At 45.1% G+C, this 22,765-nt stretch overlaps 1 protein-coding gene across 2 annotated transcripts; it reads right to left on the bottom strand.

The window, feature by feature from the left end:
* Positions 1-4,197: 4,197 nt before the first annotated feature.
* rabgef1 (RAB guanine nucleotide exchange factor (GEF) 1) lies at positions 4,198-22,491 on the bottom strand. 2 transcript variants are annotated; one of them, XM_064352356.1, is made up of 11 exons: positions 22,341-22,491; positions 17,369-17,551; positions 16,160-16,329; positions 14,318-14,428; positions 13,753-13,773; positions 11,615-11,781; positions 10,847-10,928; positions 9,469-9,601; positions 9,052-9,143; positions 8,305-8,561; positions 4,198-7,155 (listed from the first exon to the last, which is right to left on the bottom strand). In XM_064352356.1, the coding sequence occupies exons 2-11, from the start codon at positions 17,545-17,547 to the stop codon at positions 6,751-6,753; spliced, it is 1,617 nt and encodes a 538-aa protein (XP_064208426.1). In that variant the 5' UTR covers positions 17,548-17,551; positions 22,341-22,491; the 3' UTR covers positions 4,198-6,750. The 2 variants fall into 2 exon arrangements, with proteins under 2 accessions (XP_064208426.1, XP_064208427.1); XM_064352357.1 differs by lacking the exons at positions 13,753-13,773; positions 14,318-14,428 and having other exon boundaries at positions 22,341-22,490.
* Between the last annotated feature and the right edge of the window lie 274 nt (positions 22,492-22,765).

Consider the following 22,765-nt stretch of genomic DNA (forward strand, 5'->3'; position numbering starts at 1 on the left):
ACAGATATGACGAAAAGGTGGGACATCTTAAAGCAGTACACCAATCATGTGAGTGAAAACTGCCGTTAGCATTCCGTGCGCGCCACCCCGCTATCCGCGGCGCCCAGCAGGTCTAGTCCTTCCACACGGACGCGCATTACTGCAGAATGGCCAACATACTGTCGTATGCTGTTCAGTTTTCTTGAACCTTACCTTAATTGTGAGTAATGAACAATGACAGGTGGACTTCTTTGTGTGTATCATCATATTTTTTTGGTCTTGTTGATTGTGGACCCTGCACTTTATTTTCGAGCTGCAGTACCTGCAATGCAGATGTAGTACTCCTGGAAACAAAAGTTCAGATGTATGATAGTCATTGTGCACCACTGTAGCAAATAATTCACACATAGGCCTACTGAACAGCTCATTTTTATTTCAAACAATTACTGCTCTGTATGCAGTTTTTACAATAAACTACCAAAATCATCATATGGGTAAAATCCAAACAAGGTACAAACCAAGCCTGCTTTTTGGTAAGCAACAACTTCATTATCAATACTGAGTTACAGTGCAGTGCCCCCATTGAAAAAGCCTGATTTTTCAATCACTGGAAGCCTCCTCTACACCTAGGGGACACACTGACCCACATGCTAAATGTGGAGTACCTGGAGAGTGGGGGGTAGAGGACTTGCCTGCTCTGGATGTGTGATCTTAATGAATGAGCCAATTTTAATGCCTCTGGAGACCACAAGCAAATTGAAGTCTTTCATTCAGGCTAGACCCACTGGGACGCCTGATCTCATTTTGCCGGAGACCCCACTAGTAGGAATCACTCAGAACCGGTTAGCGTGATCGATACTGACAGGACCTGCTTCACGCTGTTCAGCAAGCATCCACCTGCCATTGAAGGTAACTGTCTGTGGTCTCTGCTTAAAGATTCAAGTAAGACTGGCTACAAGTGTCCGTCATCTTTTCTTTCCCTATTATTAGCCAAGTGAAGGCTTCAATCATGCTAGCTTAGCAGTCAAGTGAGGCATTTCACAGAAAAGGATGTCTTAATTATCCATACACTCTATTTTAAGAATATGTTTTCAGGGCCATTTGTGGGGTATACAGAGTGAACTCTTTTTTTATAGTTCAAACTGATGATTTCAAACTGAGGGCAAAAGAACAGCTAGAATTCAGCAAAAATGGCACCCGTCTTGGAAAACAGGTTCCTCTGGTTTTGAAATATTTCCAAGATGGTGACTTTAGGAGATTAAGATCAAAAGGCCTGGAGCATTTCTGTTATTAAACTGAAGGACTTAGCACTAATGCAGCAATTACTGACACGTTTTATTTCAAAATGGTATGGGACAGAATGTTTCACTTATGCTAGAGACCTCTTTGTTGGGGTGCACTGGTCTTCATTTCTTGTTTTTTTATTTTATACCATCTTCACTAAATGACACCAACCTGATTATCCAGCTCCAGATTGTTTCATTTTCATGCACAGTTTATTTAGGCATTGGCAAAGAGATTTGCATAATACAGCTGAATGCATACTGAAGACATGATTAAAGTGGCGCTAATAACATTTACATAATTTCCATTAATGTGTTATTTTTTTAAATCATGTTCATATTTTTAACTAGAATGAAAACTGGGCCCTTAGAACTACATTGTGGCTGAACTTACCTGTGCCCCACAAACAGTCACTCTGACGTCCATAGTTCTTATGGCAAAGAGTAGGGAGGTTTGACCTCCATCTGTCCCTCTAAACACCCTCCAAATTTATTGCCTTTATAAGTCACCCAGCTTATGTGAGCTGAGCATTCTGCCTCAAAATGGCTGCTGTACATCATCCAGGTTGGTGATATATACCGTGCTCTGAGATTGTGAGCTGAAAGGTGCTATATAAATACAGTCCACTATTAACATGAAGATTCCCTATTCAGGCAGCTGTGATATGGGGGGTGATGAACAGTGGGACATTGCCTGGATGGCCACACATTAATATAAATGAGACAACTGTGCAAAGATGGTGCGCATGGTTAAGGACAGTCAACACAATCAGTACTCCCTGCGTGAATACTGCCCTGCTTTTAGAGGTGCAATGCTGAGGGCTGTACTCTCTGCCCAATAAGTGTTCTGCCTTCTGCGGTCTCTATAGGAGCCATGGATGCTTCAGTTGTTAATAGGTATCCCGTTGTGCCTCATACAGTGTTTTTCTGCTGGATTAGTGCCTGGGAAGGACTTATTGCCTTGTTGGCAGTCCCACACAGCAGCACATGCGTTTGGCTTTGGAGGGGGACTCGGTGTGCAAGAGCGTATGCAACAGTGCAACAGTAGAGCCATTCTGGTGCACACCAGCAGGGGTACAGTGCACCAGGTGATACATGGCTGGCCCATTAAAGTCTCACAAGCCTACTAACAATGGGGTCACCCCACACAGCCCAGCCGTAACATACACAAACAGTGAATGGCATCAACAAAAAAGGCCTTTTTTGCACAATTACAAAGTCAATGTGCAATTGCTGCAAAGTCATCTGCCATATTGGTTTAATTACACAAGCCACCTGTCGCTTCTTTTCTCTCTGCAGCCCCCCAAGCTGACCTGGCTAAGGCAGATCACAGGTGTTTGACTGAGGGATGATACAGGGAATAAAGTAAAGATTGAGATGTTACCTCCTTGGGGATTAACTGCAGCCAATTTTGTATTGTCCCATGGAATTCACCGGCCACTGTGAGCACTGGCACAAGCAGATTTGATTCAGTCCATTTGGCATATTAACTGTATGCCATCAAGGATCCAAAGCAAGGCACCATGTATGAAATCTAATGTTAAGCATGAACAGCAGTTACAATTCCTGGATGCTACCTTCAATTCCATCCTCCATCCCCAGCTTCAAACTGTCCTTTATCACAGGTCTATCTCCCTGGAAATTTTTGCTTCCTGCTGTCAGAATTCCTTCCTGTGCCTGGGTCAGTGGTGAAGAGCCAATCACACCAGCTGCAATTCAATCTTGGCCACAAGGTGTCACTATCTAGCACATAGATTTACAGTATAGTGAGGACTCCTTCCCAAAGAAACTAATCTCAAAAAAGAATAAAATAATATAACGCAATCACACTCAGAACTCAAACAGCCATTCATGCCAAATTGTAATTATATCTCAGCTGAATTTTACGTTTTAATGTAAAGAGTATTATTGAAATTTAGCATAATTGCACTAGTTCCCTTAGGTGTTTATCTTCAGGTAAAAAAAAAACAAAAACAAAACATTTTCTCCATTACAGAGGGTTTCACATATCCAAATAAACAGTCAAATACCCTTTACACAGCATTTGCCTTCATAAAAGTTTTTTCATTTACAGATTTTTGAAATAAGATTATGATGCAATTTCTTTCATGACTCTTCTGAATGTGGTATTGCATTACTTGGCTGCATTTCTCAATCTTGAATATTGTGGAAGTGCTACTGATTAATTATAGGAGCTATAAATCCATGGGTATATGCCTTGCATTAATAGTGTCTTTTTTTTACTATACATATACAGATTCTACAAAATACAAACACTAGATAGTAATGTAATGTTAAACAGTCTGTAGCTTAAAATCATTTTGGACAATCCAATTCAAAGCAGAAATTATCAACATAAAGGAAGAAATGGCTTCCACACACAAGTGATTATGGTGCAGGATGGACCTAATTTAAGCAAAATCCATCCCCAAATTCTACAGGACTTAACAGTTCCATGTTTTTCTTTGGGCAAGCTATTTAAAGAAACAAATAAACAGTGGAGTTTAATATTCTTTGCTTTTTCCTTCCATCACTGAAGAGGAAAATATGACTAATTTCTGCCACAATGTGCCAGTAGTGAGCCACAAGTCATTTTCCGATTGGCTGATCTGGTGGAAAGTAACTTCATTGATTATTTTTGATTACGTTAATAAGACTGAGTATACAAATCAGTTGCAGCTCAATAAAATACCTGCAAAGGAAAACAAAATTTTTAAAACCCTACAGCTCTGAGCAGTAAATCTCAGTGGAATCCACTGGCAGTTTATTTTCAATTTGGGGAAGAAAATAAATTGGCAGGTATCAACTTGAGGGTAAAAAACGTCTTACTTTTCAGGCATTGCAACACTGATTACCAACATTGTTATCTCTTGTGATATGCCTGACAGTGTTCTCTGCAATAAGAACAGTAACAAAAGGGACCAGGAAAGACCAGTGGTTTTGGGGAGATTTTATTTAAACGCAGTTAAATAAACACAGTCCAGACACTATAATACAACACTATCCCCATAAGTTACATTTAAAAAAATAAATAGCGATGTGCTAAGCCATTCAATTTAAAAGTCACACCTGTGAGGTTATACATACATTTTTTACATCTTTCAAAGAGACCCATCATCAACCGATGCAGGCGGGCTAAATCTAGAGTACCAGATACAGTGGCAATTTGAGGAGTGTGCGTTTTTCTACATAGGCTGGGAGGGAGCAGGGGTGAGATTATAATGTGCCATTGTCCCACGATGAAGGATAATCAACATGATCGAATTTCATTAAGACAGCAAATACTAAACTTTTGCACCACCTAGTGGCTGGACGAAGGTAATGCTCCTCCGAACATATTAGCACTCCTCACAGGGACAAATAAAACATTCCAAGCAATACAGTAGCAATTCACCACACAATATAACCTGGCAAAGCTCCCATAATCTTTAAACCCAAATGATCCGACAATTCTAATATTTCATAGCTTTAGGACTAACATACTTCATTTTCTGCAAAACTCACAGGGGGATAAGACTCAGCAAGCCATATTCATTGAGAAACCAAGGTAATTATTAATATCGAAGACCTGTTACCAGAAAAAACCTGCAGAGAAAATTTTTTCGCAGAATTTTTTCAATAGTGTTTTACCTGTTTTATAGAGCAGGCATGATGTTGGAATGACACAGTCTGGTAGGCATTACACACAACCAGACCTTGTTTGATTACTGCAATACGAGGTTGTTCATATGTGTCAGCAACAGGTGTTGGGTTCTAATTTCAGATTCTGTGAGGGAGATATTTGGTTTTAGTGTTTGCTTATTCAATTAACCACATTTTTTATAATTTCCCTTTGACAAACAGGTTCCACATCATTTACAAACTGTGTTCAGGTATATGCAAGACCACATAGAACTGCATTAGCATAGACTTATCAGTGAAGTAACATAAAACTGTGTTTCTTTAAGACATGGTTCATTTAAAAATTAGTTTCACCTAAAACCTACAACTGTAAATTTTACCATCATCAGCCTTGATGCCTGGACATTAACGTGAAAAGTACGGCAAGAGAAAGTTCTAGAAACCCAATGTAAAACACCAGTGGTGGAGAGTACCCTGAAATGCTTTTTCCTCAATAGTCTGAGGTTCAGTCTTTCAATAATAGTATTAGTTCTCTTCTTTTTTTTTTCCTTTTGGGCTGAAAATTAAATAAAAAAAATGACATAAAATTAAACATCATCATACTATACATTTCATAAATGAAAATGCATTACCTTGAAGTGTTCAACAAATCTTCTGATTAGTTTACACTGCCCTCTAACAAGAGACCTTTCAATGCAATGCCTACACACCACGGAAGATCCGGTATCAGTCGTCTGAGCCTTTGCGCTCTTCATGAACTGACAGCAGAAATTAAGTGGGAGGCTAACAGGCTGCTTTGTCTCTATAGTTACACAGTGATTTACGGACACAGGGAAAACACACTAGACAGCAGTGACCTCTAAAACTGGGAATAATGGAACACAGGCTTAAATTATGTGCATCTAATTCCCTGCTGAATTGTGACCATTGCGATGTCACTGGTAAAAGCAAAAAAACTCATGACCAAAATTTCAGACTCATTTGTCAGTAATGGTACAGTGTCAGTATTTGACAGTTTACATAAATAATGATAAAAATCCATTTTTCATAAAACCAAGGTTAATTGACATGATTTTTGTCCCCTTAAGAGCCCATGCTACCAGTGAATTGAACACAGAACATCATTGAAAATATGTCTCCACGGGCTCCAGTTAGAAGTGATATCCTGATCCAAAAAATTTACATGGTTTAAAGGTGCCTGTGAGTGTTTAGTGGTGTCAAACTGCACTCAGTTAAAGAATAAATTCTACACCCCCAGGTGCAAGGGGAATTAAGACAGTGAAATTACATCAAAGTGAAAGATTAAGAACTTTGGTTCTAAGGCTCCCTGACCCACAGCAGAAGTACTTAAAGCCCCAGGAAACAAGGGGGGGGGGGTGGCGCTAATGGGACTAGGCCCTGCTGGGGTCCGGTCATGACCAGGGACAGGGTCCACACATGCAGGACAGCAGGCAGCTGAGTACATCTCTAGCTCAGGGATTTCTGCAGTGTCGTACAGAACAGCAGTGTCGTGTGGGGGGGTAGCAGCATGTCAGACTCAAATATCTCTCGGCATTTCTAAAACATGACTCCTAATTTAAAAAGAAAAACAAAGGCGAGAATATGTATTTTTTCCCCTCTGGGGGGTTAGGACCAACGCTGCACACTTGCGACCCCGCAGGGGAGGAAACAGGAGTGTAAGCGGGAAGCATCTGCTCTGCCTTTTGGTGTGGAAGTGGAAAAAGATGGCGGAGTGTAGCGGTTTTAAGTAGGCTGCCCAGTGCTGGTGGGAGAGGTGCGTGCATTCGGGGGCTTAACAGGACGGGGCAGAGCGGCGGGGGGGGCAGTGGGCAAGGGGGGGGGGGGCAGCGGGGCAGAGGGGGGGGGGTCAGCCAGCGAACACCTGAGGCTGGAGCGGCGGGGGCAGCCGGTCGTTCTCCACGTTGTCGGAGTCGATGGCGGAGGCGGGCGGCCGGATCTCCAGCGGGTACTTCTCCAGGATCTCCCGCACCTCCCGCTCCACGCTCTCCTGCCAGCCGATCAGGTCGCTCTGCAGGCCCCGCGCCCCCTCCAGCACCCGGTCGTGCCGCGCCCCCAGCCCCGTCAGCTGGTCCAGGCTCCGGTACGCCTGGCTCAGCCCGGGGCTCCTCCCCCCTGCAGGGCCCGGCTGGGGCCACGCCTCCGCCTCCTGTTTCCGGGGCGACGCCTGCCCCGACATGTAGCGCTCGAAGTCCTCGGCGCTCAGGTTGAGCGACTGGGCGTCCAGCTTCTCAATGAAGGCCACCGCACAGCACTGTGGGATAGGACACAGGGGACAGGCGTCACTGGACTGGTTATGACCGAAAATGCCACTTGTGCGTTAATGAATCACAGGAACATTGAAATAGTGCGCGAGCACACGCTCTCCTCCACCAGGGAGTCACTGGGAAAAAGACAAAATATGCACACCCAGCAGTGTGAGCACTGACAGCCTACTGCACAAACAGGAACAGCGCAATTGAGGAAAAAGAATGTGCCCGCAACCTGTTTTTAACGGTCCCTGCGATTAATTAAACAAACAGCGCTCTTGTCCTGAAGGGTGTCAAATCACGCTCCACCTGATGGACGGTGTACAAGTCACAGCGCCGCTCGCCTGTTGATGAATCACTGGAACCACTGAACCATTACTGCAGGCACTGTCTTCACTTGCATTATTCTTTTTGTTTCCGCTAGACTTGGCTCTCCATTTACCCTCTGAATATAACCCAGAGATATAGCTAACAGTGCAAAAGCTGTCATCATCTCTTTAATCACAGTGAATGTATATCATTATCATTTTGGTTTTACATCGATATAATGTGCAACTGCGATTGTGGGTCTGCCCCATCACAGAAGCACCATTGCTCTGGGAGAGTGTAGACCCTCTGAAATGGGTGTGGACAAAAAACTGTGGTTCTCCATTCCTGGCGATTGCACTGTCACACGAAACCCCTCCCTCCCTCCCTCCCTCCATCCTGTGGTCAATTACCCACAGCCCTCCAGGGCTCCCAGCCACAGTCAGTGGTCATAGTTCAATTCCTGTTAACCAACACTTTAGCCGCTTTAGCTATAGGTGCCAACCGACAGTCCAAAAGGTCATAGGCATTTTTGAAGTGGCCTCACACTGAGGTCTAGACACTCCTCAGAGGTAAAGTTCATTCATTGTTTCTAGAACGTTCTGAAAGTACTGCAGAATCTCATAATCAAACCCGCACTAATCCGGCCCTCAGCAGAACAGCCGCAGATTTATTTAGTGTGCTGTACGATGCGCCTCCATTGCTGTGACCGTCTTATCATTGGCCCCCGTTTCACGCTCCATTGGTTGACAGGTCAGTCGGCAACTCTGGAGTCCTGCGCGTTCGCACGCGCTCCACCCTCTCCGTCCGCCTACGCGCCAAAGCGGACGGCGCGGTCGCTCTCTCACCAGGTTGGTGAAGTAGTAGCCGTCCTCGCCGGTCATGAGGCGGCTGGGGTTGCAGAAGCGGGTGATGTACTGGATGTTGGACTGCAGGCGCGGAGGGTTGGCCTTCAGGACGATGTAGATGAGGGTGGGCAGGAAGTCGTCGGCCGACGCCGGCTCGTTCTTGGTGATCTTGATGGCGGTGAAGATGTGCTTGCTGCAGCGGGTGATGCAGGCCAGCTTGTCCCGGGGAACGCGCTTGGAGTCCATCTCGATGACATCTGCCGGGGGAAAAATAAAAAATAAAAAAGTTTTAAACAAACTCTGACCTGCCTCTATTGGACAACTGATAAGCACGAAATTTTCCTTGATTACTTCAGTCTTTTTCTGGTGCGAAACGACCTTTGACACACTTTACTGTAAATAGTTCCCACATGACCGTTTCATCAAAATCTTTAGACCTCAGATTGTCCCTGCCAGTTAAATGAAATGAAAATGACTGTCTGTAGTGGAAAGAATGCTGCACTTCAAGGTTATAGTTCAGTTCCCTTAAGAGGAACAGTCTGCATTCAAACACAAGAGGAGGAGAAGGCTGCAAAAATACATACAAGGGTTTGAAATCCCAAATGTGTTTTTTTTTCTCAATTGAGGAAAAAAACAGGATACTGCACTGGAGTACATCTCAAAGACGTACAGCTAGAACTGCTTAGAAAGAGAGCCAAACCACATGAGTGTGGGACCAGTACATGACAGATCGCCATAGTGACGCACCTGTGATGGCTTTTACCACGTTGTCTGACACCTCAGGGATCTCCTCATCGACGGGGACACACAGCATCTGAATAGTGACCCAGTGCAGAGCCCTGCAGAGCAAACACGCACACGCGCACACACACACACACGTATACACACATACACACACACACACACACACATGTATACACACACACACAGACACACCAGAGTGAGATACTCCATTATAGCATAGCCTGGACAGTGTCAGCCTGCTGAGACACCATTCATACTATTACATACATATTATCTTCCCTCTGCAAGTTTAATCTAATATTTGTTGAAAGGTGAACTGACATTTAACCGCATTTAATAAATTTGAAAACTGCGGTAGATTGAAAATGGTTGTCTGTGCACTACACGCTTTCCACCCACGCTGCACAACAGCAAGCAGACCTGATCCTGTGCTGTGTGGCCAGGTCTTTCTTCTCGTCGTCCGTGGTTTCGGGACAGAAGACGTTCTTGTACAGGCGTGTCATTATGTACTTCTCGACCTGGTCCATCACTCGCTCCACGCGTTCCGTGGACCCTGGGCAAACGCAGACGAACAGCGCGGTCAGCGGCGGGTCAGGACGGTCAGCGTTAGGTCAGCGGCAGGTCAGGGCGGTCAGCGTTAGGTCAGCGCGGTCAGCGGCAGGTCAGGACGGTCAGCGTTAGGTCAGCGGCGGGTCAGGGCGGTGTAATCCCCCCCTCGCCCCCATTCTGTGCAACAGCAGCGAGGTCTGACATCAGTCACCGCTGCTATTGGTCGAGACGTCTTATGGAATCCAGAGCGATATCCATCGAGCACCACGATAACTGTCTGGCCTCAGGCAGAGAAAGGTGGTGTATATATAACCGGTTGGACAGCTGAGACTCGTTGGACAGCCGTTGCAACAGTTAAACGTTAGGAGGGGGAAATATGTGAAAATAAAAATCCAGCGCATGTCTTCAGTATGCAGATTTCAATCTGGTGTTTGAATTGACACCCACATCAAAAATAATGTATTAATTAATGAGGCAATGTTCCCATTCTGCTGAATTCCAGAATTGCACGGCTACTTCTCAAAGGCCTTTACATGAGAACTTAAGACGTCCCTGTACTCCCCTCCATTACAGTGGCCTTAGCCGGCTAAAGCTGACAATACGATGCCTCTATGATGTCAGCACGTCACAGATAGCCAGTCACGCTCTTCAAATTCAGTTTCGGCAGCTGGGTTACAGAGCTCGGCTTTGTCGGGTCGTTTAAAACCGCAGGGGGTGTACCGTACTCCGTTTCCCGTGAATAAGGCGATGGCAAATAGCGGCGTACCACAAATAACGGCCGAGGAGATCTGACGTGACGTACGCTTCTCCGTCAGTCCGAACGCAACAGTAAAGACCTGTCAGGTCATAACGGCGTCAATGGGAAACGCCCTCGGGAGTTACTGATGACCTCAGCACCATCTCAGCCGCACCTCGGATTAGCCACCGGGAACGACGGGCGTTAGCCAGACAGGCTTATCGATAGGCTTTAATTAGGTAATTTCCCCTCTTCGGTCTCAGCTGATCTCACCACCTGCTGCTGCACAGGGGCTCTCTCATTTCCTGCTGGCCCGACTGCAGGAGACAGCAATTAGAAAGGAAATCTGTGCAGGATATCCATCGCTGCTGTTGAACAGTGAACAACCGGTCACATTCTAATAATAGTCAATTGCTGGCTGAGTTCTCTGGATGCAGATTCTGGTTTTTTTTCTCCCCGACTATTTATCCACAAGCAGCAAGCTGGGTCTCGGACCTGGACAGGTGCGTCTACCTTTAAAGTGGGTCATCAGGCGGTCGGACATGTTCTGGTAGAAGTCCTGGACGCACTCCGACAGTTCGTCGGCACCCAGGTCCTGGAAGGCAGGGGGGAAAGGTCAGGCATACAAGTGATCAGATCAATGGCGGCTCACATCAGCTCACGCTCTATGGAACTGTGAGGACGACAGCATTGGAAACGTGAGTGAGCAGCGAATTAATACATGAACAATAACACATAGATAATAAATACAGCCGGCATACCACTACCCACCCCCTGCATTTTCCGATATCCCGATTCTATGATTGCCGGAAAATGAAGACCCTCCCCACAGGCAGCCCCCAAAGCACACAACACCATTGAAAACAAGACCAGGTCAAAACCTAGTATATGGCTGGACCTCTTCGGCCAACCAATGATGTAACTTCATAACTCGGCTGACCAATGGTGTCACTTCATCACTCACTCAGTCACTCACTCACAGACATTCGAGTTTGTAGGGCTGGCCCCGCTGTTGCGGTGCAGCCAAAAAGGCGTGTGCAGCCACCTCATTGCCACACCCCCCCCCCACCCCCCCTCCTGGAACCAGGCACCTGTTGTGTCACTAACTGCTCAGGTTTTCAAAGCCGTCAGGGGAAATGCGACACATTAATGAGAATTAATGAACAGCAGTGCTCAGACATTTCCCAGGTGATACACGCAGTCCCTACAGTACAGCAGGTAAATGAGCATGAGGTTATGAGCTCTCTGTGGCCTTCGCCGGCCCAAACGGGGGGGGCTCACCTTCTTGTTGGCCATGTTCTCGATGAAGGCCCGGCTCTGCTTGTGGATCTCCCGGCCCGGCTTCTGCAGGTTCTTCAGGAAGTCCACGAAGTCTCGGGAGACCCGGTCCGTCTCGATGCTGGACTGCCGGGTGATGGAGGGGCTGGGGGTCTTCCCCTCGTGGGACTCTGTGGGTACAGGCACCGGATGACAAGGGTCAGACCCCAAAAAAAATAAATAAAGTGTCCCACAGACGCTCGGCACCAACGTTGTGCTGAGAGAAGCCGGAAAGCACGCAAGTTAACCGTGAGTTACAGCTGGAGGCCTGGAGCGCTAAAAGTAGCACAAGCTAACAACAAGCCAGAATGCAGCCATATATCTGTCCCTTTCTTTCTTTACAGACCTAATCGCACAATATTTCAGTGTTTCATGGAAACAAGGTCACAAGAAGCTATGGCCTAATATTCAACCATAAATTCCATTTGCACTGTGGAACTAATGCATCGACATCGGGTCAGCGTCACACTGCCCAACCCTGGATTTGCTAGCAGACGTTAGCAAGACACGTCTAATGGAAAGGCATGTCTTGCTAACGGTTGAATTTTTTTATTATTTTTTTTTTTACAATTTTCTCCGCATGGCTAAAGCGTAGCCACCCGCTCCTTTAAAGGGCAACACCAGGGACGTTCCCGCTGCAGGAAACTGCTGCTGCTCGTGACAAGCTGCTGAATCGGAGCGAGAAAACCACAATGTTTCGGTTCAGCCGTCCGTCATGCGCGAAGGAAACTGCCGCTGTGTGGAATATCTCTGTTATTAACGGTCATGGGGGGGGAGAGCAGAAGTGCTACAAGCAAGCACACAAATCGCCTAGCATGCATAAACTCTGAATGAACTCCAGCAAGACAGAAAGTCTGTCCCATTTCACTGACCGATCCCGTGATACATTTGCAAAAAACTGAAACTGAATGTGATGGTATTTTCTTACTTTGGTGTATACGTGTCTCTGTAACATAAAACAAATGATTTAATACTTGGTTGAAAAATGTATGCATTTCATGATGATTAAAACCAATGTCCACAGACTCCACCCCTCAAAGCTAAATAAATTTCAAAATAAAACACTAGACAATCTTTTTTTTAGACAATTCACACATATTGCCTTCAAGCTCCTACAATGCATGAGGGATAGACTCACACACACTGATATTTATATTTCGTACATATTTCATTTGTTCTCTTCCTGGTATCTGACCAAGTATCAAAAAGTTGCACAACTTTAAACAAATTCTCAGGCAAGAATTGTTTGATAATTAGCAAGTATGCTGCCATTAATGAATTGGTAATAACCAACTACCACAGAACCATTGTTTGTTCTGTGAGAAAGGAATGTAAAGCATCAATTCCCATACAGTAATGGAAGTTTCTACGACCCAATCATGTCAAAGAAAACAAAGACATGTTGTGAAGATGGAAAAAGAACTGTGTACATTGATTCGTCGTACCGAGGACTGAAAAGCGTTGCAGTTTATCCATTGGCTCAGTGATTTAAAATATCTGAGAGAAAGACGTTTTTCAAACCAGTTGCAACAACCTTGATAAATTCAGACTGAAATTAAAAATGTACATTATGTGTATATTAATTGTCCTCATGGTACAGATCTTTAATTTTATCCCATCTGTAATCATGAGAATGAGACAGAGTACTGCTGCAGTTAAGTAATCTTTAATGGTGAAATTCAGTATAACTGGAATGTAAGCCCACAAATACACAGTTTATGATACATTTACCATCTTGGATTTTTGTTTAATTGCAAGTTTTGTGTTAAAGTGACTATTTAAAACAATTGTTTGCCACTTCCGTCATGGTGAAGTTGCTTCAACAGGTAGGCAATAAAGCTGATCTGATGTAATCACATATGATCAAATCAGAACCTTCCTTCAGTCTTGAAAACGGACCAGAGCTTATGAATCCTGTAATTACCCAGCTTGGAGCTACAGGACGTAGGCAAAGCAAAACTGATCTTTGGAGGTCTCTACAATAGTACAGGGTATCAAAAACATGTTGATAAAGGGAGGAGAACTAGGTGGTCCAGGTCACTAGGCAGCGTAAGCGTTCTACATGGACACCACTGGATGATGGACACACAATCGACACCCACCTCTCAGCCTGCCCGCTAGCGCTGTCACCGTGACAACACGGGGGGGTGGGATGGGGGAGTGAGGGGGGGAAGCCAAACAGGTAAACAATGAGCATGAATCAACACACAATGACAAAAACACAAAAAAAGCACACACACAAAACACCCCAGGTCCACCAACCCAAGGTCAAACCAGAACAAAGCACTCAGGATGCTGTACAAATGGGCATGCTGGGATCTAGATGACCACTACACTGCCATTGAGCTGGCACACACACACACACACACACACACACACACACACAAAAACACAAAAACATAAAAAAACACAAAGTGGGCTAATATCTGGCTGACAATGGAATTTCTCAACCAATCAGCTTTCAGTAGCTACTCAAAAAGTGCTAGAGATGCAGAAAGCACATAAAACACTTCCAGGCCAGGGAGGGAGGGTGAGAGTACTCTGTGTTCCCAACAGGCCATAGAAAAGGGGGGTGTGGGGGGGGCACATCAGGCTGATACCTTGAAGTGGCAGCCCGAGTCCCCACCCCCACCCCTCCCAAATCTTCCGCCCGGCTGCACTGGTTACCTTCGGCAGGTGACATCATCTCCCAGGGCTGAGAAAACATGCCCCTCAGGTCCCGGAGAAGAGCGTCTCCATGGCGCTCAACCGACACCTTCCCAACTTTCTCACTGGGGGCTGCAGCGGACCCGCAGCGGGCCAGGTGAGGCACCACACACCATGGAGGAGGGCGGGGCCAGGGGGATGAGGTGGGGGTAAGGGGGGTTTTTTTTGGGGGGGAAACCCACAGGAAGTGGTGGGGGCAAGAGCCAGGCGGGAAGAGCATGCGAGATGGGTGTGGATTCGGGGAATGACAACAAAGGAAAAAAAATGACACAGAGGATTTTGGGATGTGGAAATGGAGGTGGAGAGAGGTTTGGTTTATGGAAACCATTACATGTTCAAGGGGTTGTAAAAGAAAAGGAAAACAAAAAAAGAAATGGTGGGAAGATGAATGAATTAATGAATGAATGACTGTTTACAGTGACTGCAACAGAAAGTTTCTCCAAAAAGAATTTAACTAAAAAAAGATGAGAGAAAACACAATGTTGGAGATGGCTTCCACATTGTCCTCAATACCTGGCTTTCACCCAATCAGCAGGGACAACTGAAAGGACGAGAGGTCCCTTCTAGAATGAACAGTAGGCCCATAAAGACGGAGAAGGTGACAGAAACGACCTTCCGGCAACAGCCCTTGCTATAACAGTCTGCGTCTGGCAGTGGCGTCCTTCTCGCCGGAAAGCTCCTGCAGGTCTTATCGATTAGGCCTCACAGAGGCAGCCCTTGAAGGAAACCAGACGCCTGACTGGCCGTTCCAAAATTAGACACACCGGAGATCCCTGCCAAAGCTGATGAGTCAGGCATCTGCAAGCCCAATGTGTGACACTGGGCTGAGGGGTGAAGATCAGTTAGGTGTGGCTGTGGAGGGAGGAAGGAGGAGTGGTGTGTGTGTCTGTGTGTGTGTGTGTGTGTGTATGTGTGTGTGTAAGTATCCAGGAGACAGTAGGGTGTGAGAGGTATAACGCAACCCCAGTCTGGGTGCAACCGCAGCTCAAAGAGAGCAGATCCTCCACCCGACTCAGTATTACCCCATACGACATGCCCACGCCCATTCAGTTCCATCTACAGCTAGGGTTCATTAGAGACAGAGACGGAGTGGCCAGGGCAAACACATCAGAGTTCTGATTGGTCTAGGCCAGCACATAAGAGTTCTGATTGGTCAGGGCAAACGCATCAGAGTTTTGACTGAAGTAGCAGTTGTGATGAAAGCACTAGAGCTATTCAGTCACACACAGGGCTAAAGTGCAGAAGAGGTTAATGATCAAGCATGCGGGGAGATCTCACAAGATTGCCCAGCAATCACCAAGGAAACAGGCACGGAGGCACACAGGCCAGCCCCCAGTTGTCACTCAAACTGATGTGAATGAACGATACCCACACATCTGGACCTGCTATACCTACTATTTTATGCCTAAACACAAACAAGACTTGTACAGGTTAGAGTTCACGTAGAACACAAGTGTGACATGGTGAAACGCTCTACACAGAACAGCATGAACTTGAAAGTGAAAGTGAAAGCACAAATGAGTTTCTGATTATAAAATGGCACAACATTCCACTTTATAAATTTCATGATCCAACTTATCCAAGAGCATGAGCCCACACAGGCAATAAAAAACATGCCTGTAGTAATAAATAATTGTTGACTAAAACCTATGAACATACAAAAAAAATATGACAGCCATCCATCACAAGAGTTCAGATTAGATCACACCATATCTATAAGTTGCCTATCTAAAATGGATACACAAAGGTACCCTTAAAAACAGCCCCCAGCATCCAGCACCCATTTCCCCCCACGCTCAGTACCTTTCTTGGGTGCGGTGCGCGAGGACGGGCTGAAGAACTTCTTCACGGTGGTGACTTTGCGGGTCTTCTCGTTGGTCTTCTTCTCCTCGAATTTGGAGAAGGGAGTGAGAGAGGGCTGGGACTGCGCCCCCTGGCTGCTGGCATAGGCCGCTTCCTCCTCCCTCTGCAACCTGGGACAGGGCAAAGGGTGAAGCATTACCCCCACCCTACTCCTGGCCCTTCACCATACAGGCCCAACACTGAGAGGGCCCCATGTCCCGTGACATCACTGAAGGCCACAGCAGACTGTACACATCAGTCATTCAATAAGGAGTTCCCAAACTTTCTCAGCCAATGACCACATGAATAACTGAACATATTTAAATGGTAAATGGACTGCATTTATATAGCGCTTTTATCCAAAGCGCTTTACAATTGATGCCTCTCATTCGCCAGAGCAGTTAGGGGTTAGGGGTTAGGTGTCTTGCTCAAGGACACTTCGACATGCCCAGGGCGGGGTTTGAACCGGCAACCCTCCGACTGCCAGACAATCGGTCTTACCTCCTGAGCTATGTCGCCCCATACTGTGACTTTTACTCATTTACTGTGACACTCCCCCTTTCTGTAATGGGTCAATACAACTGCATGTATTTTCCATGCAATATCTGCAGTGTTTGATCGGTGTGATTATAATGTATGCAATGTCTGTGTGTGTGTGTGTGTAAAATCATTTTTATGTGCATCTTGTGACCTACCTGAACCCCACCAAAAACTCAACACATAACTTAGGAACCACTGATTTAATATCATTCATTCAAAATCAACATGTCCCACATGATAATGCAATACGGGACATGCTCAAGTAAATGAATGATGACAGGACGTCTGACACCACAGGCTTTATGCTGATTTATGCACATTAGTCACTGTCATGGCTCTAGATCCCTGGGAGAATGGGGGGGGGGGGGGACATGAACCCCTTAACTTTCAGAAAAAATCAAATGGTCCTCCCCATTATTAAGATGTTTCACTGGGTGCTACTGTTAGTGTCCCCCCTCAAGAAAAACATCCAAAAGAAAATCCTGTCCTGTTTGCCGTCCCCCACCCCGCAAAAGTTGAAATGCGATCTACGTCCTTGGTCACAGTCACTGAATATTAATGGAATTTCTTGTGGTGCCAGCGTAAGGTTCTAAGAAGAGTGGAAAGAGCAAAGCTCACGGAGCCTCTCACTTCTCAGCCAGGGCCCAGTCCTCCTGGATCTGTTTCTGCCGGGCGCGCTGGTACTCCTCCCTCCAGCACTTTGAGCACAGGCCCTGCCAGGCCGCGTTGCCGTAGTAACCGCATCCTTTCTTGCACAGGAGCTCCGACTGGTCCACGTGGATCCCCCTGCGCTCCGACTTCTGGCTCATCTCTCTGACCGGCGGGACACCACAGGGCAAGAAGTCAGTGACGGGGCCCAATGAGAAACGGTCAACCCTGAACCATTAAAACAGCAGGCTCTGTCACCGGAGCTATGACATCGCTCATCCACGGGGGTTACTTCCCCCAGAAACTCTTCATAGCAAAAAACACCACAAAGAGAAGTTGGTCCTTGCCACTGCAACTCTCACAACCTAATTGATGACCACAAAGGTCTAAGTGGCACCAAGTTAGAAAGCAGAGTGAAACATTTCCCAGGTCATTCGGCTTCTGCTTGCACTATCAAAATACCCTCTGAACTTGCAAACAAGTCACTCGAAACAAGAAGCTTTACTTTAGAAGGTCATTTACAGGTTAAGGCCTTCCCCCCCCCAAGACCATGTTGAAAACTGGTACTCGAGAGACATGCTCAAAAATTATAACAGCGAGAAGAATCCGCTGTGCCTTCGCTAGGCAAACCCCATAATACACAACTCAAGAAAGCTGAGGGACAGCACAAACACAACATGACTGCTTAGTATCCAAAGCCACTTTGGCTTTGGACACTAAAACTAATGGGCTACACAAGGCAAATCTATAACCTAAGTGCACATTTAATACTAGGAGCTCGTTTATAAGTTCCTTTCTTCTTCACTGAAAAACAAGAGCTGAGCTTGTGTTCATTCTCAGAGCATGAGCGCTGATCTAGAGTCAGGTTTCCTTTGTCCACGTCCTAACCTTACCCATTATGAGCTCAAAAAAGCTACAAAAAACTGACGCTAGGCTAGCACTCTGACTCTGAAGGGATTCATAAATACGGCCTGAGGACAAAGCCTGTTTAAGAGTGAGCTTCTTCCATCGCAGCCACGACAGAGCCGATGATCGAAACAGAAAGCCGCTGGACCCCGGGGTCAATTAACGAGCGCGGCAGTCAGGAAGGAATAGCCACTCCGACGTTAATATTTCACAACGCTGACTCGGCAAACCCTGGCACAGAGGACACCAGCGCAGTCCCGAAGGGGACAATCCACTGGCGTCAGCCCCAAAGCGCAGCGTACACACACACACACACACACACACACACACACACACACACACACACACACACACACACACACACACACACACACACACATCCAATCACGTCCACTTCCCACTTCTGAGCTTTATATGACATTTTTGCATGGCTAACGGTAAATTCCTATTGGCTGCCAGCCGAGCCTAAGCTTGAGAGCTAAACAGAAGCGCTTCTTAAAGTAGAAAAGGGAACGATGTGTCACACAGGCCTAAATATGCCGTCATTCCCGTTCTTTGACATCCTTCAGATTCATAAAGCCACAGATGACCTCCGATGCAAAATTTCCTTTCGGTTTCTTCAGTCGTCCACAACGGTTTCTGAGTAGGCCAGCTTAAACCCGCAGGACTAATACACGTCCTGCGATTGACTGGAGGCTCATGCAGCCCGGCAACAATGCATGCAAAGTAGCCACAGTAAAATAAAAATGCAAAACAAAAAAAAACGGGTGCGCCAACATATTTTTTATCAACACGCAAGCCCTTTATTTCCTTTAAGTCCTCATATCAGTGGTCTCCAACCCTGGTCCTGGAGAGCTACAGGGTCTGCTGGTTTTCATAGTGACTCTGCACTTCATGAATCAAATAGAGCAGTTGATTACACAGTTAACTCAACTCACCTGGTATCTTGGGTCTCAATTGGGTGCTGATTTTAAGGTGAAAACAAAAACCAGCAGACTCTGTAGCTCTCCAGGACCAAGGTTGGAGACCACTGCCTCATATGGTAAATGTGTCATGCGCACATTTACATGATTACAAAGTGAACTTCCCGTGTGACCGTCACTGCACTGCTGGGAATCCATCGGGACTTAAGAGAGAAACAAACGTTCTGTGGCGCAACGCGACAGATAAAATGGATGAAGCCCTCTCAAAAATAGCTTCCTTAAAAGACATCAGAGAACAGCACTATCTACAGCAAGATGCGAACACCAAGCACACAGACTGTAATCTCACCATATTAGACTAAAGAGGAGAGAAATTATTATAGATGTTATCGATGTTCATCTACTGCAAAATATCTGAGGGTTCGCTCCATAAACAATACTTATAGACCACAGAATGATCCTTTTTTCCCTTACATAACAGGAAGACAACGTAAACATTTGTCCTTCCTACAAACAAGTTGCTTCCACTCATTTTCTAGCGCCTTATAAAATCAGCGCATTTTTACGACAACAAATGATTGTAAAAAAAACATTTTTGATTTAGCAGTCAACTAAAGCGGTTTTGTTTTTATACAACCAAATGCTTCCTACAATAATGTTTCGAAGTTAACCATTAGAACAACCTGGAACTGACAAAAGACCCACAGTATTTATCAGGTATAGCATCATCCTCGTTACTAGGAAATCTGCTGACACAGGTGACCATGGTTTCCTTTGATCCTGTTGCTCAAGTGAGGAGCTGACCATGCGATGAATCGCAGAACAGTCCAACAATGCATATCAGCCATCTTCCCTCTGCATACAGCAGCAGTGCTAAGGTCCTTTGGTCGATTGCTTCTGCGGCGCTATTTGCTTATCCTGGCTTGTGCAAGCACGTGACGTAGTGGAGCAGGGCAGAAGGAGCAGGCAAAAGACACAAACACCTGAGCCCTCCTATTACCTGCCAGTGGGGAAAACAAACACCGCAAGAGGTTTCCTTGTACATTAGCGTCACACACTTCTTGGAGACTTAAAAGATTTATTTTCTCAGCACTGACAAGAAGGCTATCCAACATATCTTATGCGTCATTTTCGAAAACTATAGCCTATATTACGCCAGCTGGACAACTGCTGAATCAGTTCACGCGAATTTGCTTACTGGTGAGAACCAGTGGCCATATGAGAAGTGAAACAAAATTTAGTTTATATCTTTAGCCGCTAAACCACAGTGTGGGGTGTTCCCATAATAATATGCCTTTCAACAATTCTCAGCCAGGAACGGTTGAACTGGCCTTAGAAAGACATTAGGTCTTCTTTCATCCCTTTTGAAACTGCAGTGGTTCCACAGAATACATCCATGCCAAATAAACATAGAGAGAGTTGAGACAAACACAACACCAAGACACATCAGCTGCCCATTTTGTTTTAAAAAATAAAAAAAAATAAAAGAAAAAAGCCACCATTGTTCATGGAGATTTTTCCTCAAGGTCATTTCTGACTTGCTTTGGTGGACAAGAAGATACCTGGATGTATTTATGCAGTGTATTACACTACACTGACACTACAACCACACTAACACCACAGCTACACTACAACTACACTACGACTACCATAACACTACACTTAGACTACATAATGCTAAATTACACTAACACCACAACTACCATAACACTTCACTAACACGACACAACACGAACGCTAACACTACCATAACACCACACTGACAACAAGAAATAAGGTGGCGGACGGGCTGAAACAATTACAGCGCTGTGCCTGTTCTGCATCACCACAAAAAGAAAAAAAGAAAAGATTTCCAAGACACACATTACAGCACATTATCGACAGGCTACGGACACACACTATTAATATGATGCCATAATAATTATGTCTAAACGTGCATGAATAATTAAAAGTTAATTAAAAAAGCACACAAAACTTAAACTTTCCTACAAGAAACAACACCACAACGACCGTATGTTCCGTGCAGTTATAGAGCTGCCTACAACCGTGTGAAAATGTACGTGAAACTCCGAATTCCTTTCTGTACTACTTTTTTCTCGAGAGTCCACACCTTATCTAACTAGCACCTCAAACTTATCTTTCCGGATTTCCCCCTCCAATAAATAAGGCTTTCCATCTATTCTGTCCATTTATTTGCATCTTAAATAGCTTTAATATGAATCATAACTCCACTTTAAGGTTCAGTAACCTACATCTTTTTGAACTGCATTCCCATTCAGTATTCTTATTAGCAGATGTCTGCTAAATGTGCATTTTATTTATGAAATGAATGAATGCATTCTTGTTGTTGTTAGTGATACAGAATTAATGGTATTTTCTTTGAGGGCAGAAAGAGCAAGCTGAAACAAACAAGCTGACCTTTTCAGAGATTGCAACCAAAACCCATGAGCAAGCTAGCTAACAAACACCGCAAATGCAAAATATGCTATTAGAATACACTTGGAACACCAGCGCAGACAAACATGGGGAAAGGCATACGACAAAACACAAACTTAGACTATCCTATTAATCCCGTGGCGACAGATCCCCCGAACACAGGACATGCATGACACGCTAGTTAACAAGATAGCTTAGACTGATAAAATGCTGCACAACGGAAATTCCGTAATAATTAATTGCGCTTTAGATGGCTCCAGCGAAGGTTAACATACAAGTTATACTGATGGAATCTACTTAACCGCTTATTCTGTATCACTTACAAATAATAAGCTAGCTCTGCAGCTTTTCTTAACAATATGCATAGATTACCAACTCGATAGACAGATAAGTCAAATTAGTTATTTAACATTTAACAGCTAAATTACACAGGTAGCTAACAAGCTATTTGACCAGCAACAATGACAGTGTTCCAATTACACTCTTCCTGGGCCCAGAAAAAAAGTGGGACAGGCTGGATTGTTTTCTTCCATTTCATCTAGCTCGCTACCCGTTAGGAAGCTAGCTATACTTCGTTAAGACAGGCTTGCTATCCATAACTGCATTCACGTTGAACCGTAGCTAATCATGTACAGCACCGCTCTTTATATGTATTATCATCCATTCATTAAACTAACGTGCATGCTCGCCTTTATAAGGTGGAAGTGATCCTCGATCGCTTCGGACAGCTCGGCTTCACCTTCTCCGCATTGGGAACACTAGCTTCGGATATGGTAAAATAGAAACCATCAACCTTTTCCTCCTAGCTGTTTACGTAAGACGCTTCGTGAAACACCTAGCGTCATATGTGATTGGACCGTGATTGCACGCACACGCCCACGCGCGCACACATACTGGCTTAAAAACAATAACATTACAAAACGGGAACAAGTCTCCTGTACCTGAGTTTGCTTTATCCTCACAAGTTTAGAGTGGCAGTGTATGTATCTTTTTTTGTGAAATTCCGTCTCAATACGCACTGAGTTATAAATCCGCGCCTTCTAATCTGTGTTTATAAGACGGCCTACACATCTTAGTTTACGTTGTTTAACGTTTCTGAGATGTATCCAGCGTT

This window comes from Anguilla rostrata, chromosome 9 (assembly GCF_018555375.3).
Source record: "Anguilla rostrata isolate EN2019 chromosome 9, ASM1855537v3, whole genome shotgun sequence".
Classification (NCBI taxonomy): Eukaryota; Metazoa; Chordata; class Actinopteri; order Anguilliformes; family Anguillidae; genus Anguilla; species Anguilla rostrata.